Consider the following 20,438-nt stretch of genomic DNA (forward strand, 5'->3'; position numbering starts at 1 on the left):
ATTAGTTTTTATGTACTTGATAAGCTGCATTTTTTTTCTAGGGTGAGAGATTTTTAAGATCTGAAATCCATGGAGAGGTTTGCAGACAATTTAGGTTCCTTCACTTGTTGTCTTTCAGATAAGTTAAATTAGGGACTTTGAAATAACTAAAAATGGGAAAGCTTTATCATTCTGCAGCATCATAGCCATACGTTCTAAGGGCAGCAGCTTTGTGTGAGATTATTACACTGAAGTGTTTGGAGATTCAGGAATACTTTGACATGTGTTACACGGTGTAGCATCTAGTCAGTGGTTTTTAATATAAAATAATCCATAGGTGAAATCTCTTAAGCCACTGCAATTGGTTATTTAGCAAAGGCTCCTAAATGGAAATATTTCTCATTTAGGTAAGGAATCTGACACTTAAGCTAGAACAAGAGACGAATAAGCGAATAATGGCACAGAATGAATTAAAGGCACAAGCTTTTGAAGCTGATAACTTGAAGGGTTCTGAGAAGCAGCTGAAACAGGAAATCAATACCTTGTTGGAAGCAAAGAGATTACTGGAATTTGAGTTGGCTCAACTTGCAAAGTAAGTAAAAACGTGAAGTAAAATGGAAAAAATTGCTTAATTATACATGTACTATTTTGCCTGTTCCTGCTAGTGAATAAAGTTCTCTGGAGCATAGGCATTTTTTCCTAAACTGAAAGAGTATTTTTAGCTGCATGTTATGATTCCTATGTAGCTGCCTGTTATGATTTCCATATAGCCTTCAGTGTTGGAATATTTTTGTTATGAGCTACAATTCAGAACAGTTCTTGGCTCACCATTCTATGTTAAGGCACACACACATATACATGATTGTGTGTGTATATATATGTATATGTGTATATATATGTGTATATATATATATATATATATGCCTTTTTTATTTGAATGACTTTTTTATGGATTGACTCTGATGCTACTTACTAAATCATATGGGGGCTTTTAGTGCATGGGAGTCAATAGTTCCCTTTCATTGCCTGATTCATTTTCTTAATGTTTCTTTATCTTAAAATGAAGACATTTTTCATTAATTAGACTTCTATCATATATTCTTTCAGCTGGCTTAATGTTTCTCCATTTAGAGTACTTCTTGGCTTCTAAATTACATACTGAAAGGATCATTGTTTTAAAATAAGAACTGTGTTAAATCAGAATTCTAAGATACAGCAAACTGTTGCTCTTTGTGAAGTCATTTGTATGCAAATGGGAGATCATTGTAGAGTGCTAGGCTGTTTAGAAATTGTCTTTGTCTTTTGTTAGTAGCTGACTTTTTAAATGTTTCCCTTTTTTTTAATTTCTTCAAAGACAGTACAGAGGAAATGAAGGTCAGATGCGAGAGCTTCAGGATCAGCTTGAAGCTGAGCAGTATTTTTCGGTAAGACTTGTAAGGAATTGTGTGTAAGAAATTTTGACATAAAATCATTGAACAGTAAATAGTTGAAACTAAAATTGTTTTAATGTAAGTAACAGCCTTGCATTAATCAGCAGTTCAGAAAATCCTGCTTGAAATACAAATGAGGAACAAAATATTAGAGAACATTAGATGTATCTAAAATGTTGTTTTCTTGTTTGTCAAAACTGATATTACATTGAGTAACTCTTACCTGAATTTTTCATCAGAGTTGTTCCAATCCTGAGATTAGAAAGGAGATACTTTTCTGATTCAATTGCAAACTTTACAGAGAGTTGAAAATCTCCAAACTTACTGGAAAATAGCTCATGCTATTCATCTACCACACAGACATTTAAGAACCATAGACCCAGTAGCATTCTGTATGTATTCCCTGTTCTAAAAATCTACCTTCTCTGCACCTGAATCGCTGAAGGACCTTACTGGGTACTCCAGGTAGCCAAAATGTGTATTTCATAGATGTAGTTTGATCTGTTTCGTCTCTGTGAAAAGAAGCAATAGGGTAAAATTCTCTGTAACACCTGAATGTCAGATACATTTGTGAGTACGGACAGACTCATTTCACTTTGGGAAATACTTTTAAATTTGGGTTTTCCTGGGAGAGGCAGTAAAAAATTTTGTTTACTAAACTGCATATGATTATTATTTCATTATCTGTTACAGAGCCTTTTTCTGCATTTCTCCATGACATACTGCTTATAAGAAGATGCAGAGCATTGTGTTTCTCAGTTTCTTCTTTTTTCGCTAATTTGTAGTTTAAATAAGACATTCATAATTCAGTCTGAATATGTACAAAAGTAGTTTACTGTAGAAGATCAGATTTTAACTTTCAAAATTACAGGTGATGGTAATAATAAAAATATAATAATAATAATAAAACCCAGAAGTAATTCACAGCAGTAAGTAATTTATATAAATCAGATCTCAGCTGAATCACTTATTAAGTTTGTACAGAAAAAGCTTAAGATTCTAAGAGAAAAAGTACATGGACACAAAGAGAATGCAACAGGTGAAAGCACAGAATGATGTTGGGCTTGTTGGATGAACATTTTGAGACAAGTGATGCTTCAAGATGCAGTTTTGTCCTGTTGTGTCTGGGAGACCTGTTCTGCTGTGTCACAGTGCCTTCTCTCTTTTGCAACACCTGTATTTGTGCAGCTATGTAGGGAAACACACTAGAAAATTGAAAACTAATTTGATCAGATCAGTTCCCTACCCAACAGAAACTGTAACAAAGCATCTGGGAGAGGAAGGAAGGAGGAAATTTCACTAATGACAGTATTGGCATGTGTTGGGGTTTGACAAGTTCAAACTAAGTAGTCTGAAAATGAGGAATTTCAGTATGGAATTTGAATAATGATTTTTTGTTATGCTTTCTTTTACAGACACTTTACAAAACTCAGGTTAAGGAACTGAAAGAGGAAATTGATGAAAGGAATAAAGAAACACAAAGAAAAATGCAGGATTTGCAAAATGAAAAGTATGCCCATTATGTTTCTCACACACACCTAAGTTTTTTCTTGTAATACTTTGAATCAGATCTAAGATGTTTTAATTCCTTTAGAAAAAGGCCTCAAAAGTGTTCCATAACACCTTGTAAGTGGCAAATACATAGGATGTTACCTATACTGACTCACAAAGCCAAATATGGTTATTAATATTTGCTTTGGATATTATCATGTCTGTAAGAAGAATAATGACTTCTCTGAAAATTTACTAAGATTCAAAAATTTTTAAAAACATTCCAATTTTGGTTATCATCTCACCAACTTTTAAAATTTGATTATATTATCCTGATAATTACTTAATATATTTCTATAGTCGGTAAAATAATTTGAGAAAAAGGTAACAAAGTCTTTAAAATTTAGTATATTTCTGATTACAGCTAAACCAGTTATTATTAACAACCATGAATTGTGATGTACTATTTTCTAAGCTATCAAATAAGAAAAATAAAATTTAGGCTTGTTTTTCCAGTGTCTTAATTTATTTTATGTTCTGAAGAAGGAGACTGTGGCCTTACGCATCAAGTACAGTTTCTTCTAAAGTCTGTGTCTCTTGTTCTGCCTGAGGATTGGCATTGGAAAGCAGTCTGAAGGGCAGAGGATTATGTACAGTGTTCATTTTGTACAGCAGTTTGGTAGGCTAAGAAAGGGAGAAAGAAAAGATGTTGTGCTAATAAATATGGTGTAGGAGGAAAATATATGTGTCTCTGCAAGTTGTTCACGAGTGGTAACCAACATAAAGAAATGGGGAGGGAGGAGAAGGTAGGCAAGACCTCCCTTATTCTTCTTGTGGTTATTTATTTTCCTACTTCTTTTTATAGATGCTGTGTATTCTATTCCCTCTCTATTCTCTGCAATCTTATGTTCATCCTAAACGTTTCTCACTTGGATATAACTATGGGAATTATGATAATGGGCAAATGTGGATTAAGTATCTTTTGTTGGTCCATTCTGTACATATAATTTAGTTTTATTTTCTGTTCCTCGAAGACAGGAGAATCCATATTGGTGTTTCATGGATGATTGAAATGTTAATGAAAATCACAGTAAGCTTGCTGCTGTAGCTTGTGTGGACCATCAAAAGATACAAGTGTACAGAATGCAGTTTTGTAGCTCTTCCTTTTCTTAAGAAACTAAGATAATGACCATTAGCTGAGTGGTATAATTCAGATTTGATAGTTTTCCTGAAAATTTGGAATGTTTTGCATAGGAAAAGGAAATCTTATGTCCTTTTTACAGAGAAACACTCGCTGCCCAGTTGGATTTAGCTGAAACCAAAGCTGAGTCAGAACGGTTGGCACGGGCGCTCGCTGAAGAACAGTATTATGAACTGAATCAGGAGAGTAAAAAAGCTGCATCAAGGCACAGACAAGAATTGACTGATAAGGACATCATCATAAGAAGGGTAAATTAACTGTTATACCGGTATACATCTCTTCTGGCTGGAAACCAAAATTCATGGTTTTAATTAATGAAGTCCTGTTGTGATCAGAAGTGATAACTAATTAAGTATCTTAAGTTTTGGGCTCACTTGGAACCTTTGCATTTCATCATGTGACAAAATTCACATGATGAATGTGAATTCATCAAAACAAAATTTATTAATCTGAGCTGAAGCCAGAATGAAAGTCAAGTGAATGTCTATAATTCAGTTATTAAGCCTTTTGTATTTACTTCTTGTCATTGCCAAGTGTATTATTTAAATCTTGCAAATTTGTAGAGCTGTGTATTAGAGACTCTTATTGCAAAGTAACTTAGTCTTTAAAGAAAAAGCCACTTGAGATTCTCAAGTTTCACAACCCAAACCCCAAAATGTAATTTTTGAAGACGCATTATAGCATACCTTTTGGATGTTAATATGAGCTTGATAAATGTCTTTAACTGAAAAGTCTCAAACAGCAAGCCATAGGTAGCATAGTTATTTTTTCATTGTTTTTTCCCATTTAGCATCAGCTGTGCATGTATTCTTAAAAATTCTGGGGGTGTAAAGTTCCAGGTGTAACTGAGCTTGGCTCAGTTGCTCAAAGCTTTCTGTTAATGCTACCATGGATATTCCATCTCTGTGAAAAGATAGTGCAAATAGTGTTTATTTCATGAATTTGCTTTTTTAAGCTTGAGATTTACAGAATACCACTATTTCTTAAGCAGCATTTAGATGACTATGTCTGTGGCATCAAAGGAATGCCTTCTTGCCTATGTGTTTTTGGTTTCAAGTTCCTGATCAATTTTGTCAGACAGCTTCATACACAATTATTTGTATTGGCTTCAAACAAAACCTTTATTTAGGAATACAGTTATGTCTGGTTTTTCATAGGTATTTGTCAAGTGATTCTGGCTGTGGCAATGAACATGGTCACATATTCAAAGTTGTTGAGGTTTTCCTTTCCAACTTTTTTCTTATTTTTTGCAAGCTCTGTACATATTTACCTATGTCTGCTTTGTCTTAATCCAAATTTAGTTTTGTTTTTATCCCGATTTCATGATTCATGCAGTAAATTGCATAAATATGCAGATTTTCATGATTAGCAGTGAATGCCTTGTATCTACTCTAAATTTAATGCTGGAGTTATAGCATCTGTCAGCTACTTTTTTGTCTGGATTCATGGTATCAGGCCTCTAATTACTAGTTTTTCCAAAGTACAACAAATTAAAATTGCCACATTCCATAACTGACAATCTAACTCTGCTTAAGTTGATTTTTGTTTCCACACGACAGTGTTGTCAGTTCTGCAGTGATAATTTTTTTGTCTGGGACAGGTGCATTTTGAGCCTTCTGGTAAATCAAAACAGCACAAGAATAGTAGCATTTTTTACAAGTTCACGTAGGCAGAAGGTGTTCTAAGTAAATGGTTGTTATAGAATTAAGGGTATTTAAAATAATAGTAATATAGATAGTTTTAGAATTTATGTCAAATTCTTTATTCTAAAATGTGTTTCTTTTCATGTAGCTGGAAGAAACTAATAACACTTTAACCAAAGATGTTGATTTAATAACAAAGGAAAATACAGAAATCAGTGAAAAATTTAAGAAACAAGAGGAAGGTATGTCATATTTGGAGTTTTAACTTACCTGTTCTGAAGCATGCCTGAATCTGAAGCATATGTGAAGAAATGGGAAATGGAAGAAGACATTGCTATTTATCTTCCATATTATTTTGGGCTTGATGTTGGCTTTAGTATTTCAGCTTTTTGCCTTTCTGCTATATCCTTCTGGTCATTTTCTGTCATTGCAGTAGTGTTAAACTGGTAATTTTTGTCTTTGTAAATTGTATTTTGCTCAAAAAGGGAAGCAACAGGACAACAGAATGGAAAAAAAGATGCACTTACTGAAGTTTAAAAGTTTAAACTTTATAGAAGTTTAAATTAAGTTTAAAAATAATTACCTTGTACTAAAATACCTCAAAATTGAATATTATTTTAACAGATTACAGAATGAAAAAAGAGGAGGAAATCAGTAATATTAGAATGCAATATGAGAAGAGCATAAGCACTGAAAGAACTCTGAAGACACAGGTACAACTTTTTATGCAATTTCATAGCAATTGTTACTTTGCATTAGCAGAAGTATTTCAGGTTTTTTGCTTTTGTGAACTAACTCTTAGTTCCTTTGAAACCAAGTTTATAGTCACCATGATGTAGAATATGCATTGTTAAATTTACTTTTGAAAGAACAAGTTGTGATGCTGTATACTTTTCAGTATTACTTCAGTTGTGAGTAAGGGCCATTTGTGTTGGTGAAGGGATTTTTTTTTAAATCAGATCCTGTAACTAGAGGAACTGAGAAGTTTTTTATTAAACATGCTGCATATGTAATTTTTCTTACTGGTTCTCCTTTTTCTTAACAGGCCGTCAACAAACTGGCTGAGATAATGAATCGGAAAGATTTTAAAATAGACAGAAAGAAAGCTAACATGCAAGATTTGAGAAAGAAGGAGAAGGAAAACCGAAAGCTCCAATTAGAACTTAATCAAGAAAAAGAGAAATTCAATCAGATGGTTGTGAAATACCAAAAAGAGCTTAATGAAATGCAAGCGGTAAAATAATTTAATATTTTAATCATACTGTGGAATATATATATACACACACACACACACATATATATATACACACATATGTGTGTGTGTGTGTACATGTGTATGTATAGGTGTATATACATATATAGATATATATAGAGACATAGATAGGAGTTTTGTTTTCAAAATACTTGGCGGCCATGTTTTTGGTAACACAGTAACTATGTGTGTGTGTATAAATACAGCAACTAGCAGAGGAATCTACGTACAGGAATGAGCTCCAGATGCAGCTGGACAGTAAAGAGAGTGACATAGAACAACTACGAAGGAAAATCATGGACCTCCAGCAAGGAATGGATTCTACCAGTGTTGCCAGTCTTCCGACAGATGAAACAGATGGAAATCTTTCAGGTATGAGAAAAGCAGATTTGAACCACTTAGCTGTGTTGCATACACATAGTTCTGCAAGATATTGTTTCAAACAATTACTTGTTATTGCTTCTTAAAGTCTTCTGGCTGTCTACTTCTGTATCACATCTCCACTTCCTTTCTTTCTTTGTTTCTTTTTTTTACATTTCATACCTAGGTTGCTTATATTTAAGACTTAATTTTTTCTCACATCACACTTCCCACTGTATGGCTTGGTATTAGCATTTTTTATATGCACTTTTGAGGAAGGAGTGTCTTTACATCTCTTGTTTTCCAAATACAGTGATTACAATATGCAGTATTTGGTGAATAGAAGATAGGGCCAACACTTCTACAACATTATGATTATATTTGATATCTTGAATGCAAAATTGTCTTGATCGTATCTCTTCTTCTTCAGTCATGTAGCACCTCTGTGACAACTGGCAGTAATTGCTGTTGTGAAAAATAATTGGAGGAATTTCCATAATAAATTTATGGTTGTATGGTACTCTGATCTAGCAGATGAAAATAAGAACATGTAATACAGCATAGCCAGCCATTTCCATGTATCAGTACCAAGCACTGTACTTTGAGACCCACTGTTAGACTGGTTAGTTATTTACCTCTCCCCTTCCCCAGAGTTTGAAAAGTGTAATCAGTTAGTACTTCCACATGATCCACTTCTGTGTCTCTCAATACAGGAAAAAAAATTGGTGTAATCAGGTGTGCTTGGCAATTTCTGCACATCGTAGCTAGGTATATCTTTTTTCTATATGCTTAAGTAATTTTTAGAATTCATTGTGAAATTTTTAATATAATTTTGATAAGTCTGAATTTCATTGTAGAAAAATATTTTTAGACATACAAAACCAGAATACTCTTTTGGGTATTTTATGACTTCAGTGGATGAGTAGTCAGATAAAAGTACATAGAATAATTTTAGATGTGTCTTTTCCTGTTAATGCACTTCATGCTACTCAATTGCCACATTCTAGAGTTTTTCCAGGAGTCTTAGAGTGATTGAAATTTCAGGTAGGTTATCAGTCTTAGTACATGTTTTGATGTAGTTACTCCTTTCTGTGTCTATTTATGTTTCCTATCTTCCCCTAGTTATTTTTAGATTTTTATTTTTAGTTAATATTGTAATGAATTTCATTTTAGAATAGATTTTTGTTCAGATAATAGTATAGTCTTTTTCTCCACACCTTCCATTTTGTTCAAGAAGCCTTTGCATTCTGGAGTTTGATCTTGTAAATTGTCATCTTGTAAGGATTTTGTCTTTTGACAACATCTTCAAGGCAAACTCCCATTTGAAATTCTTAGAATTTTTAGATCGGTTAAGGAACATTTTTTTTCTTAGCTGTCACCTGCTAGGAATTTCTTCTGGTATTTCTGAATTATCAGTACTTCTCAGGAATTTTTCTCATAGATTCTCATTTTCAGTGTATTCCATTTAACAGGGATAAAAAGGAAATCAGAGGGATTTTGCTTATTAAAGTGGTTTTTTTTCTCCCTTCAAATTACAAATTGGAATCGAGCCTTATTGTTTTCAAGTGTCTTGTAATTGAAGAAGATTGTGGCTCATAATTTTACTAGAAAATTTCTGAACTCTCTTCAATTGAGAGCTTTAGGGTTTTTTTCCTACAGCAAAACAGACCAGATTTATTCTACTGAAAAGAGTAGTTTTGAACTTCCTCACTTCTCAGCCATTTTCATTTGATGGCTGTTGTGTATTACATGGAAAACATAAATGCTTCCATCTGGCCGTAGATACCTTCCCTATTTTTTTCTTAAGGGCAGTAGTGTGTCAGTATGACCCCACTGTGTCCCAGATCTTGGATGGACTGTAGGAAAAAGCTCTTTCTTTGTCTGCCTCAGTAATGAAGGTTATTTTCAGTTTTACCTCTGGAGATGTGTGCAGTCAGGCTTTTGGCTGCATAATTGCTTCCATTTTGGGGCAGAAATTTCAGTCTGTACAAGATCTTTTCAAGTCAGCTGGTAATTCCCATTGTTAATTAGAACATGGCAGTTCTGGTGTTCTTGGGTGAGGTGTCTACTTGTTAGCCCTCAACTATTTCTTTTTTGCTAGCTTTTCAATTCTCTTCTCTTTTTCACCCTTTTTTCTACACATGCCTCTGATTTTTACTACAGTTGTCCTGCTGGTTTGATACAGGTAGGACCTCTAATACATATTATTAGGACTTATCTAGATTTAGATCATGTCCCTACATGCTGCTTTGGTTTTGTTTTTGTTTTTTTTGACTGAGTTTCTGGGTTGATCAGGATCTGAATAAGAAGCAGTTTGGTAATTAAAGGAGGTTAAGTGACATTAGTGTAGTCACATTTCACACACTTGTCAAAGAGCTAAGCAGAGGGTGAAAAAGGAGTGCAGGAGCATTGTAAAGATGACAAAGAACCCAGCCAGACTTCAGAATAGAAATAACCCATGCCACAGAAAGAGGAAATTATCCAGCACATAGGTTTTTTCCTGCCAACCAGGTAATTAGTGTACAAGCAAGAAGGTGACACATTACAGCAGCTCATTTGCTACAGTTTTGTTGTGTGATGTTGATTGTCTTCAGCTGTGTGCCAAGTTCCCATCACTCCCACAGCCCAAACATGGCCATTCCTTCAGAGCACCTTGAATAGCATCTTGTTTTTAAGGGCTGGATGGGATGAGTGGTCAATAGCTGGTGCACCAGTTCTAAATGCAAAGACCCTATTAAAAATTTTTTTAGCAAACAAATGGTTGAATTCTATAATAAGTAATTATAGTATGATTTATTCATTTCCTTTTCAAAATAAAAACATCAGCAGGGGGTAAAAAAAAGATACAAAATAATAGAAGCATGTATAAAAGAATGATTCCATGGTCATGATTCTGGCAATGGGCAGTTTTTGGTTTAATTGAGAAAAATTTTTATACTTTAAAAATTAAAAAAAAAAACTCTATTTAGAAATAGACACAGAGAAATCACATGATAGCATACTTTACAGCTGCATTTCTCTTGGAGCTGTTTTCTGTCTGCCATTGGCTTAAATATTCCCTCAAATTTTGGTAGCTGCTAGGACAATTTATACTCTCCCAAGGTGGGGATTGGCCCCTTTTGCACAATCCAGGCTATTCTCAGGCTCTTGCTCACTTACATGGGAAAGATTATGTGGATGAAATTTTTTCCTTGTATTCAGTTCTAGGCATGTTTTGTAACTCTCACTTCTGATTATTGATTCAGATAGCAGCTCATATCTCAGTTGGTGTCCCCAGTGTTAACAGAGCCCTTGCTGAAACAACTGAGGTATTTGCTTTTAAATTATGCCTTTGGAATGACTCTTCCTCCTGGCTGGATTTAGGGAGTCTTTATACTTGCATGATTGTAAACAAAATTCTTTTTTGCCAAGACAGAACACAGTCAGGAACATGAGGGTTTTTTCTCCTAATTCTTACAGGCACTTAACCTGTTGTGAATTGCTCCTTTTCATCTGATTGGCAAGATCATTTAAGCAATTAAGCTGCCCTACAGGTTTAGCTGCAGCACATAATATTTTACAGCATATGTTGTTATGTTTTGCACAAAGATAAGGTGAAATAATAAATGTGTGGGGCACTTAAGCAGCAGTTTTATTGGACTCAGATAAGACTTCCTGAAGCAGCCTGAATAAACTTAAATAAACCCCAAAAGAGATCCAGTCAGAAATCCTTGGTGCAATCCACATGAAATTGTAGTAGGACAATCTGCAAAAGGAAAAATCCAAATTGGAAGAATGGAAAGAATTAGCAAGATAGTATCTACAGGTTTTTGGTTGCTGTGGAAGACTCTTAGGAGTAGGAATTCTTGAGCACTGGAAAGAGATGTTCTGCTGTTCCTGAAAGCACCCACATTACTTAGCTCCAGAGCAACAAAAAGTCTCATAAACACGTACAGTCATGGTTGTCTTGTGTGATTTTATTGAAGTCTTACTGTTAGCACTCCTGTCATACTGAATCCCTATGAATCCTGGTAGTCTGGATACTAGCCATGAAGGTGTTTGGAATAGAAATCTAAATTTAAAATATATTCAGAGATAACTACAAGATCTGTAGCCTTTATAGAATTCTTTCTTCATATCCTAGTCAGGTCCAGCTAACCATCAGATATTTTTGAGGCCTATCTTAGACTTTCTGGATTGCAAATATGAGGTATCAATTCTGGTGTTTTTTCCAAAATACAGGGGAGTTGTCAGGCAATAGTTTCAAGCCTATTTTTAAAGACAGGAATGGAAGATTCTTTTTTTAAGTCTAGATAGCCCATATTTTCTTAATTACTTAATCAGAACACTCATAAATATTAGTCTTCTGGATCAAATATTTGTGAAATGGCCAGATGAGCATTTGCAGTTATGCTAAGTCTGTCAAGAGAAATGAAAATGCACTATAAATATTACTTGAGAGGAACCTTTGTGGTGAGGTTGGAATGAAGGAGCTCATCTATCCTTTCAAGAGTACATTTGGTTCCAGACAGATTTTGGCTTTGTTGAAAAGATGGTCAGAAACTGTTACTTTCAACTGCAAGATGTTATTCACAGCTCAGAAATCGTCTCTTATTAAAATAGAATTTGCTCCCTAAAATAGATTTGTTGTAGACAGAAAAGAATGTCGGCAGATTCATTTGAAATACCTCATTTACTTCCTACTTCTTTTGAAATTGTTTTCAGAACATGCTGAAGCAGAAGGAAACCTAGAAAAACTTATACTGTCCCTATAAGCATCTTTTAAAAATCATCATCATTGGATCTTTTCAGATTTTCATATGCCACAATTTCAACAGAAGCTTTCTTTTCTTTTTTTAACAAGTCATCCTTCCTATATTCCTTTTGAGTTACACTTTTCCATACTTTGTTTTTTATTAGCAATTCATCACTTTGTTTTGCAATGAAAACCTGAGTTCTAGGATGTTTCTATAATTTCTAAAAATGGAAGAATCTTCTCTTAATGTAAAAATTAATCACAGTATTCAAAACAAGGTAAACATATCTGTGAGACCTGTAGACATGAAGGAAATAGGTTTTCTTTTCCAAAGCTACTGAATATCAATAAGTGGGGAGAGTCTGGGATAGCAGAGGAGGTAGGGTTGGGAGGTGTGTGGACCCTTACCCCCCAGTCCCCACAGTTCTTATGCAGATGTGAGAAAGCAGGGAGGTACAAATTTCCTTCATTTTTCTGGGAAGTTTTCTTACAGGAATGAGTTCTGCTAACATGCTTTTATTGCAGTTGATATCAGTAGTTCAGTGGCCCTCCAGTATTTTGAAGCTGTTCTCTGTGGAGAAATGATGGGAAATGATTCCATATGCCTAAGTGTAGTCCATTTCTAAATATTGCCTGCTGTAAGGTAATGTGGGAAGGGCTTTTACATGCCTCATTATAATGCCTTGCTAGGCCGTCAGACCCATTGTAATTCTATATAGCTAAGCATATGGACAGTAACTTTCATACATTTGAATGCATTTCAGAACTTGCTGGGTTACACCTCACACAGAGTAATTCTGGAAGGACAAAAGGAACCAGTAGCTCCTCAGGACATAAATAGTTGTGGAGAATGTTTCAGAAAAGTTTAACTTAAAGTTTTTGAAGTTTTCACTGCCACTATTACCTTGCTTCATAATTTTAAATTTTAGAAGCCACTCTCAGTTAGCTGGAAGGGCTTTCTAAATCAGCAGTGCACATTAGGCAGAATGCTAATGTTCCTGTGGCCCTTTTTTGTATCATGCTAAATTATTTCAGTAGTTTAATGGTGGGAAAATAGGGTATTACATTTCTCTTTGGATAATTTTTCACTGAAAATTTGAGTAAAACACTTGTCTCTTATTCTTTATATCTAGTTGATTCTTCCTGCATTCCTTATTTAATTATCTCCTATGCTTATCTTCTGTGAGTAATGGGACACCCATGTAGCTTTGCTTGCTCTTGTGCTGTCTCTCCTTTTTTTGTTTCCTGTGGAAAATGTGGATCTGATTTATTTTACTTCTTGCATCTTCCTGCTGAGTATTTTCATACAGCCCCTCTGAATGTTAAATTATGTTTACATTGAAAATCTCCTAATTTAAACTGTAATATATTTTCAAAGCAAAGTCTTTCCTGCCTGGCTCTTTGCAAACTATTTACATACAGTGTTAGATGTTGGCATCAAGGAAAACAGCTTTACTTTTATTGTGCAGTAACTGTGTAATCAGATGTTGGCTTGTGATGAAGCATGAATTAAATGCTCATATCTTCATTTTATTTAGCTGTGCTTTTTATTCTGCATTGCTGAATAGGTAATTGCCCATTACTGCATGTAGTACATCTTCCTTTCTAGTGGTAGTTTGCTTTTGTGCTATTCTGCTTTATTATTATAAATACACAAAATTATTAAATATGCATTTTTTAAAACCAGAATCAAGACTTGAAGGTTGGCTTTCAGTACCAAACAAAGGAAATATAAGGCGGCATGGCTGGAAGAAACAGGTACAGATGCCTTTTTTTCTTTCTTCCTCAGTTTCCTTGGAAAAGTTTCTAGGCATGTGGTGAATTGTTTTTACAACTCGTATTTAAGAAACAAACAAAATAATTAAGAGTAATTTAGTGTATGTACATTATTGAAGAAAAAATACCCCAAGAAAATTCAAGTTCAGTATGAAACCTTTAGTGATGACATTGTGCAAATTTGCAAGAGGGGAGGAAATGCTTTACAATGAGCATGTTGGAACCATTAAAAATCACGTTTCTTCTTTGAGTAAGCATCTTTATAATTCTGTTACTGAAAAAGAACCTCTTTGTGCAACTTGGCAGCACAGAGTAGGGAATACCACACTTAAATGTTCTGAAGGTCATGGAAGAGTGCATCACACTCTGACTTGCTACATATGATTTCCAAGGATGTTTCTGTCTCCCTTACCTTTAAAATGATAGGTTTCTCTTAAAAATAATTGATTTACTCTCAGAAATGGGATCTCTGTGACAGAATTCCCACTCCAAGCAAAGCAATCTTGTTGTGCTTCTGCAAAGGTTATGATCTGTTTCTTGAAACATCCAATATTCAAATTGAGGTACTTAGAACCAGTTTCTGATTATCTTTTCTGGCTTTTCAGTTCCACCCCTTTTATAATCTTTTAGAACAACTAAATACAAAAGTGAACGTGGTCTCTTGAATTTTTTTCAATTTTAAAAGCTAATTGTATTAAACAGTTTCTTTTCCTTCATCTTCTTTATATTCAAAGACTGCTACTGGGAACTACTGAGTTATTAATCACACTTTTGAAGTAACTTTCTAATTCTTGTTGAAAGGTATTTCTTAAGTGCTTGTATTTATATTCACATTCTACAGCAGCCGGAAATGATTCCTATAAAATTTAAAGGAGAAGGGATTCATTCCTGTCAGAGAAGCACTTGAGGGTTTGTATTGAGTCTTTAGCTGCTATGCTCCTTCTTTGAAGTAATGCTATTTTCAGTGGGCTTCCATGGCCTTCTTTACACACTCCAAGTGTTGGAGTTCCAGACCTGCTTATTTTTACATCAATATCAGACCTTGGTGATTTGTCTGTAAGTTAAAACCACCGCCTATTCTGGCTTGCTGGGAGTGAGTGATAAGTTCTGCCCTAGTTCAACTAATGGCCAGTCCCCTTTCCCCCACTCCTTTGAGTAAGGGAGAAACAAAAGCAGAATTTATGGCTTAACAGTTTACTAAAAGCACAAAGCGGGACTAAGACAAGCACAATAAAACCAGCAATATTAATAGCAAAAGTATACAGAAAGAAATGGTGCTTTACCCACAAAAAAGGTGTTCACCACCAGGAGCAAAACCAAATAGCAGATGTTCCTGTAGGTCTGTCTGGTTGCTAGGGCTGCTTGAATCCTCTTGTTATAGAATTGATGATGCCTGGCACAAATGAGGTAACTTTATTCTGTTCTGGATTATATAAAATACTGTGTCATTTTTTTGTCAGGATGCTTCTAAGTACCCTTTTGTGGTTTTTTTGTAAAAATGGAGATTATTTTTGCATTCTCTGACAAATGAAATTCTAAACTGCTGATAAATGCAGCTTCTCCAGTGAAAGACTATCAGAATTTCTTCAGGCATGCCCAGTATAGGCATATTTACTTGCCTCAGGATATTTTAGGCAGTTAATCCATTCCTTTCCAACACTTCCCTAGTTTGAATGTGCTCACACTTGGGAGGAATTTGAGCTGCAGATGGATGGCTCAGTCATGAAATAAATTGTACTGATAAGGTTCCTTAACTAGCTGAGGCTCATATCAGTGAGTCACAGTAGTTGAGGGACTGTGTTCACTCAGATGTGCTTCTGTTGCCTGGACTGAACTGCACTTATTTCAGCTGCTGTTGGAACTGAACTGCACTTGTTTCAGCTGCTGTTGGAACTGAACTGCACTTGTTTCAGCTGCTGTTGTAGCTGAAACAAGCTGGCAAGTGGTCAGCCTCCTCAGGTGCTTCTCTTCCTAATTCTCCTGCAGTTGCAGTTTTGTGCAAGTGAGAGGTATATGCAACCTCAAATATAGGCATGCCCAGATTAAATTAAAGGAAAAGCAAAATCATATTACGTGTGTAATTGGATTGATGCCTGAGTTGTTGCAACTTGAGCTGCTGCATTTCTGTCTCAAATGTCAGTAGTACTGATGTTTTTCCCCAGTGCCCTCTGACTTATTTAGCTTAAGTTAGAAGGGGGTGAGTGTGGAAAACTTACTTGAGAATAAACATTTGTTACACCTAAAGCTAGCACTGAAATTGATTACCCTTATTTTTATCTGGAGTTTCATTTCATCCCCAGTGAAGGTAATAAAATATCCTTCAAAAACCATTGTAGAACAGAACTACTGTCAGAATATTTTTTTATATGTTCACAACAGGATATTGACGCTGTTGTAGATAACTTTTTTTTGTGAGGTTAAGTTGTTCTTTCACCAAGGCTTATCTATAGTGTGATAATTGAATTCCTTTACAGCCAGAACTTGCATTTGTGACAGTTGTCATCTGAAGGGCTTGCTCTGATCTCTGAAAGGTGAAGTGCACACTTCAAAGATGAAAAAGGCATTAGTTTTCTATTGGAGTGGTTAAAGGAATTGAAGTACAATCTTTTTCTTCAATGGGAAAAATCACAAGAGGTTCACACTTAGTGCTTACTGAAGCTGATCAGGCTTTCTATTAAGGAATTGTGACAAAACGCCCTTTCATGGCTTTTTTTAGATGCATTTCAGTAATTGAGGTTTACAACTGTAGCTCACACCTTGCACAGCACATTTTAAAAATGCTGTTGTATAAACTTAAGGTGACTTTCATACTCAGGTTTTGAGGTCAGCTGCAATGCTGTGTACAATGAGGTTGAAGCCTCCCTTTGTAGAAGGAGTAGACATTTATTCAAATTATCAGTATCTGCATTGTGCAGAAACCCATCCAGTTACCTGCCAGTACTTGGACTCGAGATGAACTAGTGGTGCATTCACTCTCATGCTTTTCTGTCCTTCTGGGTTATATTATATGTGAATCTGGAGATCAGTGTAGACAGAGCTGCCAGTTTCTCTCCTTTTAATCCTCCTTAGTATCTTGTATCTTACAGTTCCTTCTAAAACATTTGAAACTGCAGGGGAGGGAGCAGCCACGGCTGTCACTGAGCTTATGCTTGTGGACAGTTCCAGCAAAGATCTTAGACTAGCAACTCCCAGTGAAGAGCAGCAGGCAGTGAATTCCAGACTTGAACTTACTGGGACAGGCTTAGGTTAGAGGTGTTTGTTCTTCACTATCTTAGTGTATTTATGAGTACCAGACCTCTGTTTCTGCTGATTCATTTGGGCTCTTTATTTTACCAGTCCATTAAATTGGGAGTGTAGGAAATAGCAGGAGCCATGGGACTCTGTTTTAACCAGCAGTTTGGTGTGAAGTACCAGTGAGTCCTGCAGGCCTGTAGAACTGGAGAAGTTTTTGACAACATTGTCAATAAGTGATAGCTTTTGCTTTGTGTCACACTCAGTGATACAGTAAATTTTCTAGTGACCTGCCAGTGGCAGCTGACATTTGTGAGTTTGTGTACAGATGGACTTGCAGAGTCATCACAAGCATTTTAGAGTGATCCAGGGACAATACAGTCACTGCAGCTGTAGCACTGCACAGCTGTCTGTAGTCTAGCTGCCTTCAGGGTGATTTGAATATCTCCTGATGTTAATTTGAAACCTTTCATTTATTCTGGCTTTTTATGTGCATGTGGGAGTATATTAGGATAAATTATTGCTTTTTAAAATGCAATTTCAACTATTTTACCCTTTCTTTCCACAGTATGTGGTGGTGAGTAGTAAAAAGATACTGTTCTACAATGATGAAAAGGACAAGGACCAGTCTAATCCATCTATGGTACTAGATATAGAGTAAGTAAAGTCATTGTTAGTTTTGGATACAAATTGACAAAAGAGTGTTGTGTGTGAAATAGCAGATAGCAAATCCAGAAGCTTGAAATAAAAATTCCATAAATAATTTTTAATTTCCCATACTAGTTGGAAAATGTCTATGTGTATTTTAGTGTACCATTAACAGAACTTTGACAGTACTTGCTCTTTGTCCTGTGATTGCTATAAGTTAGAGAAAAAGAGAAAGGATCATTGCTGTTCTAGTCCAAAGCATTTCTAATTTTTCCAGCTGTTTTCTGTTTGAAGTGGTAAAATATATTAATTGTGATTCCCTTATATTGGTTATACATGAGGAAAATTGTATCAAATATCACTGAAGCCCCTCACTGGTACATGACTGTGATGTTTGAACAGCTGATTGACATTATGGGATCTTACAGAATAGTAATTGAAAAAAGGTTTTAGAATTCGTGAATAGATGTATCAGGGGCTACAGTGGTCTGGAAGGACTCTCAAACTCAGGAAGTGCTTCAGCTGCCAATTGCTCATAACCAGGAAAAGAGTTATTTTTCCTTAGAACTGTTTCGTACTCTGTTTTCATAAACATCTGCTACAGCCACTGTTGAAAACAGGATCTTGGGAGAGGTGGACTTAGAGTCTTGACTCACATGATGTTTGTTACAATTTAAATAGTTTTTTCAACAGCTGGTGCCCCAGATTTCCTTTTGTGGTGTTTTGGCATAGATTGTTCATCAATGTGATTTAGTAAAAAACTACTGGATAGTATTCTACTTAATATGGTTACTTTCATCCAGGTTTTCACAAATTTTTTCTAGCAATAATGTTAGACTTCCTAGTGTTTTGAGGAAGTATTTTAATGCCTTTATCTTAAGTAAATTTACTGTGATGGATCTTGAATCCCTTGTAAGATAATCCTCTTTCCATGCTGTGAAGTATTTTGATCTTATGTGGGTAGACAAAATCTGTATGGTTTATGAATTAGTTCCCAAAACCATATTGCAGTGTTGAAGTAGGTCGTGTTGCTTGCATAATTTCTGAGAACTTCAAAGCAGTTTGGTAATTGTTCTGAACCATACATAACTTTTTAGCATTTTCTGATTCATGTTTCTTCTAATCTAGTAAGCTGTTTCATGTCCGGCCTGTAACTCAAGGAGATGTATATAGAGCCGAAACTGAAGAAATTCCTAAAATATTCCAGGTAAAAAGATATATATTCTCCTGTCTATTTAACTCTCTTGAAAAAGTGGTGGCTTCTTTGAAGAGGATGTAAAAGTACTTAGTGCTTCAACAGTAACACAGCAGTGTTCTTTTTCAGATTCTCTATGCTAATGAGGGGGAATGCAGGAAGGATTTGGAGGTAGAACCAGTACAGCCGGCAGAGAAGACAAATTTTCTAAATCACAAAGGCCATGAATTTATTCCCACGTTATACCACTTCCCAGCCAACTGTGAGGCCTGTGCCAAACCTCTCTGGCATGTCTTTAAACCCCCTGCTGCCCTAGAATGTCGAAGATGCCATGTGAAGTGCCACAGAGACCACTTGGATAAAAAGGAGGAATTAATTGCACCATGCAAAGGTATACTCATGGTTTTTTCTGTTCTGTATTCTCCATGTGTTTAAGCCAAACCTGCTGAACTACTGGAGGTGAATAAAAGCACTTCAGTTTAAAATTAAACTTAAAACTGAAGTGATTTTAGATGTGGAAGTTGTTAAAGCAATAGGCTGTTACAGTGTTTATGAACAGGCAGCTGTGGCAAACCTCTGTAGGGAGGTCTGTGGTGTAGCTGATGGAGCTCTGCTGAGGGCCCTGAGAGCACAAGGTTCCCTAGAGGTTTGTTCCCAAGTACTGGGCAGCTCCTTGGTGCCCTCACTATTCCCTCTGCACTTACACCTGACCCATACCAGGGACAATTGCAGTGGCTGCATCAGCAAGCTCTGCTGAGATGCTGAGACCTTGCAGAGTGGTTCTTCAGCCACCTCACAGACTGGAGGAAAAGTTTCTCCTCTGTGCTGCTGTGAAGTGGAGCATTCAGGGTATGTACTCTGGAACATGGCCACAAGCTCTCACACAACTTTCCAGATTATTAAAATTGTAATTAGTGTAAGTTTTTAATTTCTCGAATGCTCATGTTAGACTCAAGAATCTTAATGCAGAATGACAAATCGTGAAAAACATTATATTCATAATCCTCCCCGCTGTTTGCTGTCTTCAAAAAATATATAAACAAATGCAATACAAGAATGTATATAGGTTCCATTGTTCCTTCCAGTGACACAGTTGGTATGTCATAACTCTTACTTTGAAAAGGAGCCTGGGTTTTCACTGAATCATCTTCCTCCTTTTTCCTTGTAGTGAGTTATGATGTAACTTCAGCAAGAGATATGCTCCTGTTGGCATCCTGTCAAGATGAACAGAAGAAGTGGGTGACACATTTAGTAAAAAAGATCCCTAAGACACCACCATCTACTTTTGTTCGTGCTTCTCCTAGAACTTTGTCTACAAGATCCTCAGCAAACCAGTCATTCCGAAAAGCTGTTAAAAATACTTCTGGAAAAACTAGGTGAGAAATAAGCTACAAAAACTACAGAACTTCTTGGCTAAAAACCCCTCAGTTTATAAGTCCTACTTGTGAAATAATTCCATAGTTATGGCTGTTGAGGTGCTGATACTTAGCTCAAATT

General features: G+C 35.6%; 1 protein-coding gene across 8 annotated transcripts in view; it reads left to right on the forward strand.

Annotated features, from left to right (window-relative positions):
* Nucleotides 1–20,438, forward strand: part of ROCK1 (Rho associated coiled-coil containing protein kinase 1) — an 83,577-nt gene that overhangs the window by 57,596 nt on the left and 5,543 nt on the right. For 3 of the 8 annotated variants that reach the window (XM_054284664.1, XM_054284665.1, XM_054284666.1), the window contains exons 20-32: nucleotides 387–571; nucleotides 1,334–1,403; nucleotides 2,825–2,919; nucleotides 4,184–4,349; nucleotides 5,893–5,986; nucleotides 6,369–6,457; nucleotides 6,790–6,978; nucleotides 7,203–7,368; nucleotides 13,779–13,849; nucleotides 17,667–17,755; nucleotides 18,875–18,953; nucleotides 19,071–19,332; nucleotides 20,110–20,317. In XM_054284664.1, coding sequence (XP_054140639.1) covers nucleotides 387–571; nucleotides 1,334–1,403; nucleotides 2,825–2,919; nucleotides 4,184–4,349; nucleotides 5,893–5,986; nucleotides 6,369–6,457; nucleotides 6,790–6,978; nucleotides 7,203–7,368; nucleotides 13,779–13,849; nucleotides 17,667–17,755; nucleotides 18,875–18,953; nucleotides 19,071–19,332; nucleotides 20,110–20,317 — 1,763 coding nt within the window. Of the gene's footprint in view, nucleotides 1–386; nucleotides 572–1,333; nucleotides 1,404–2,824; nucleotides 2,920–4,183; nucleotides 4,350–5,892; nucleotides 5,987–6,368; nucleotides 6,458–6,789; nucleotides 6,979–7,202; nucleotides 7,369–8,363; nucleotides 8,619–9,519; nucleotides 10,141–13,224; nucleotides 13,759–13,778; nucleotides 13,850–17,666; nucleotides 17,756–18,874; nucleotides 18,954–19,070; nucleotides 19,333–20,109; nucleotides 20,318–20,438 lie in introns of those variants that run through there. The other 5 variants (XR_008483609.1, XR_008483610.1, XM_054284667.1 and 2 more) reach the window with 5 other exon arrangements.

This window comes from Melozone crissalis, unplaced genomic scaffold (assembly GCF_028551555.1).
Source record: "Melozone crissalis strain CALT ecotype California unplaced genomic scaffold, PUWL_Pcris_2 ptg000042l_1, whole genome shotgun sequence".
In the NCBI taxonomy this organism is placed as follows: Eukaryota; Metazoa; Chordata; class Aves; order Passeriformes; family Passerellidae; genus Melozone; species Melozone crissalis.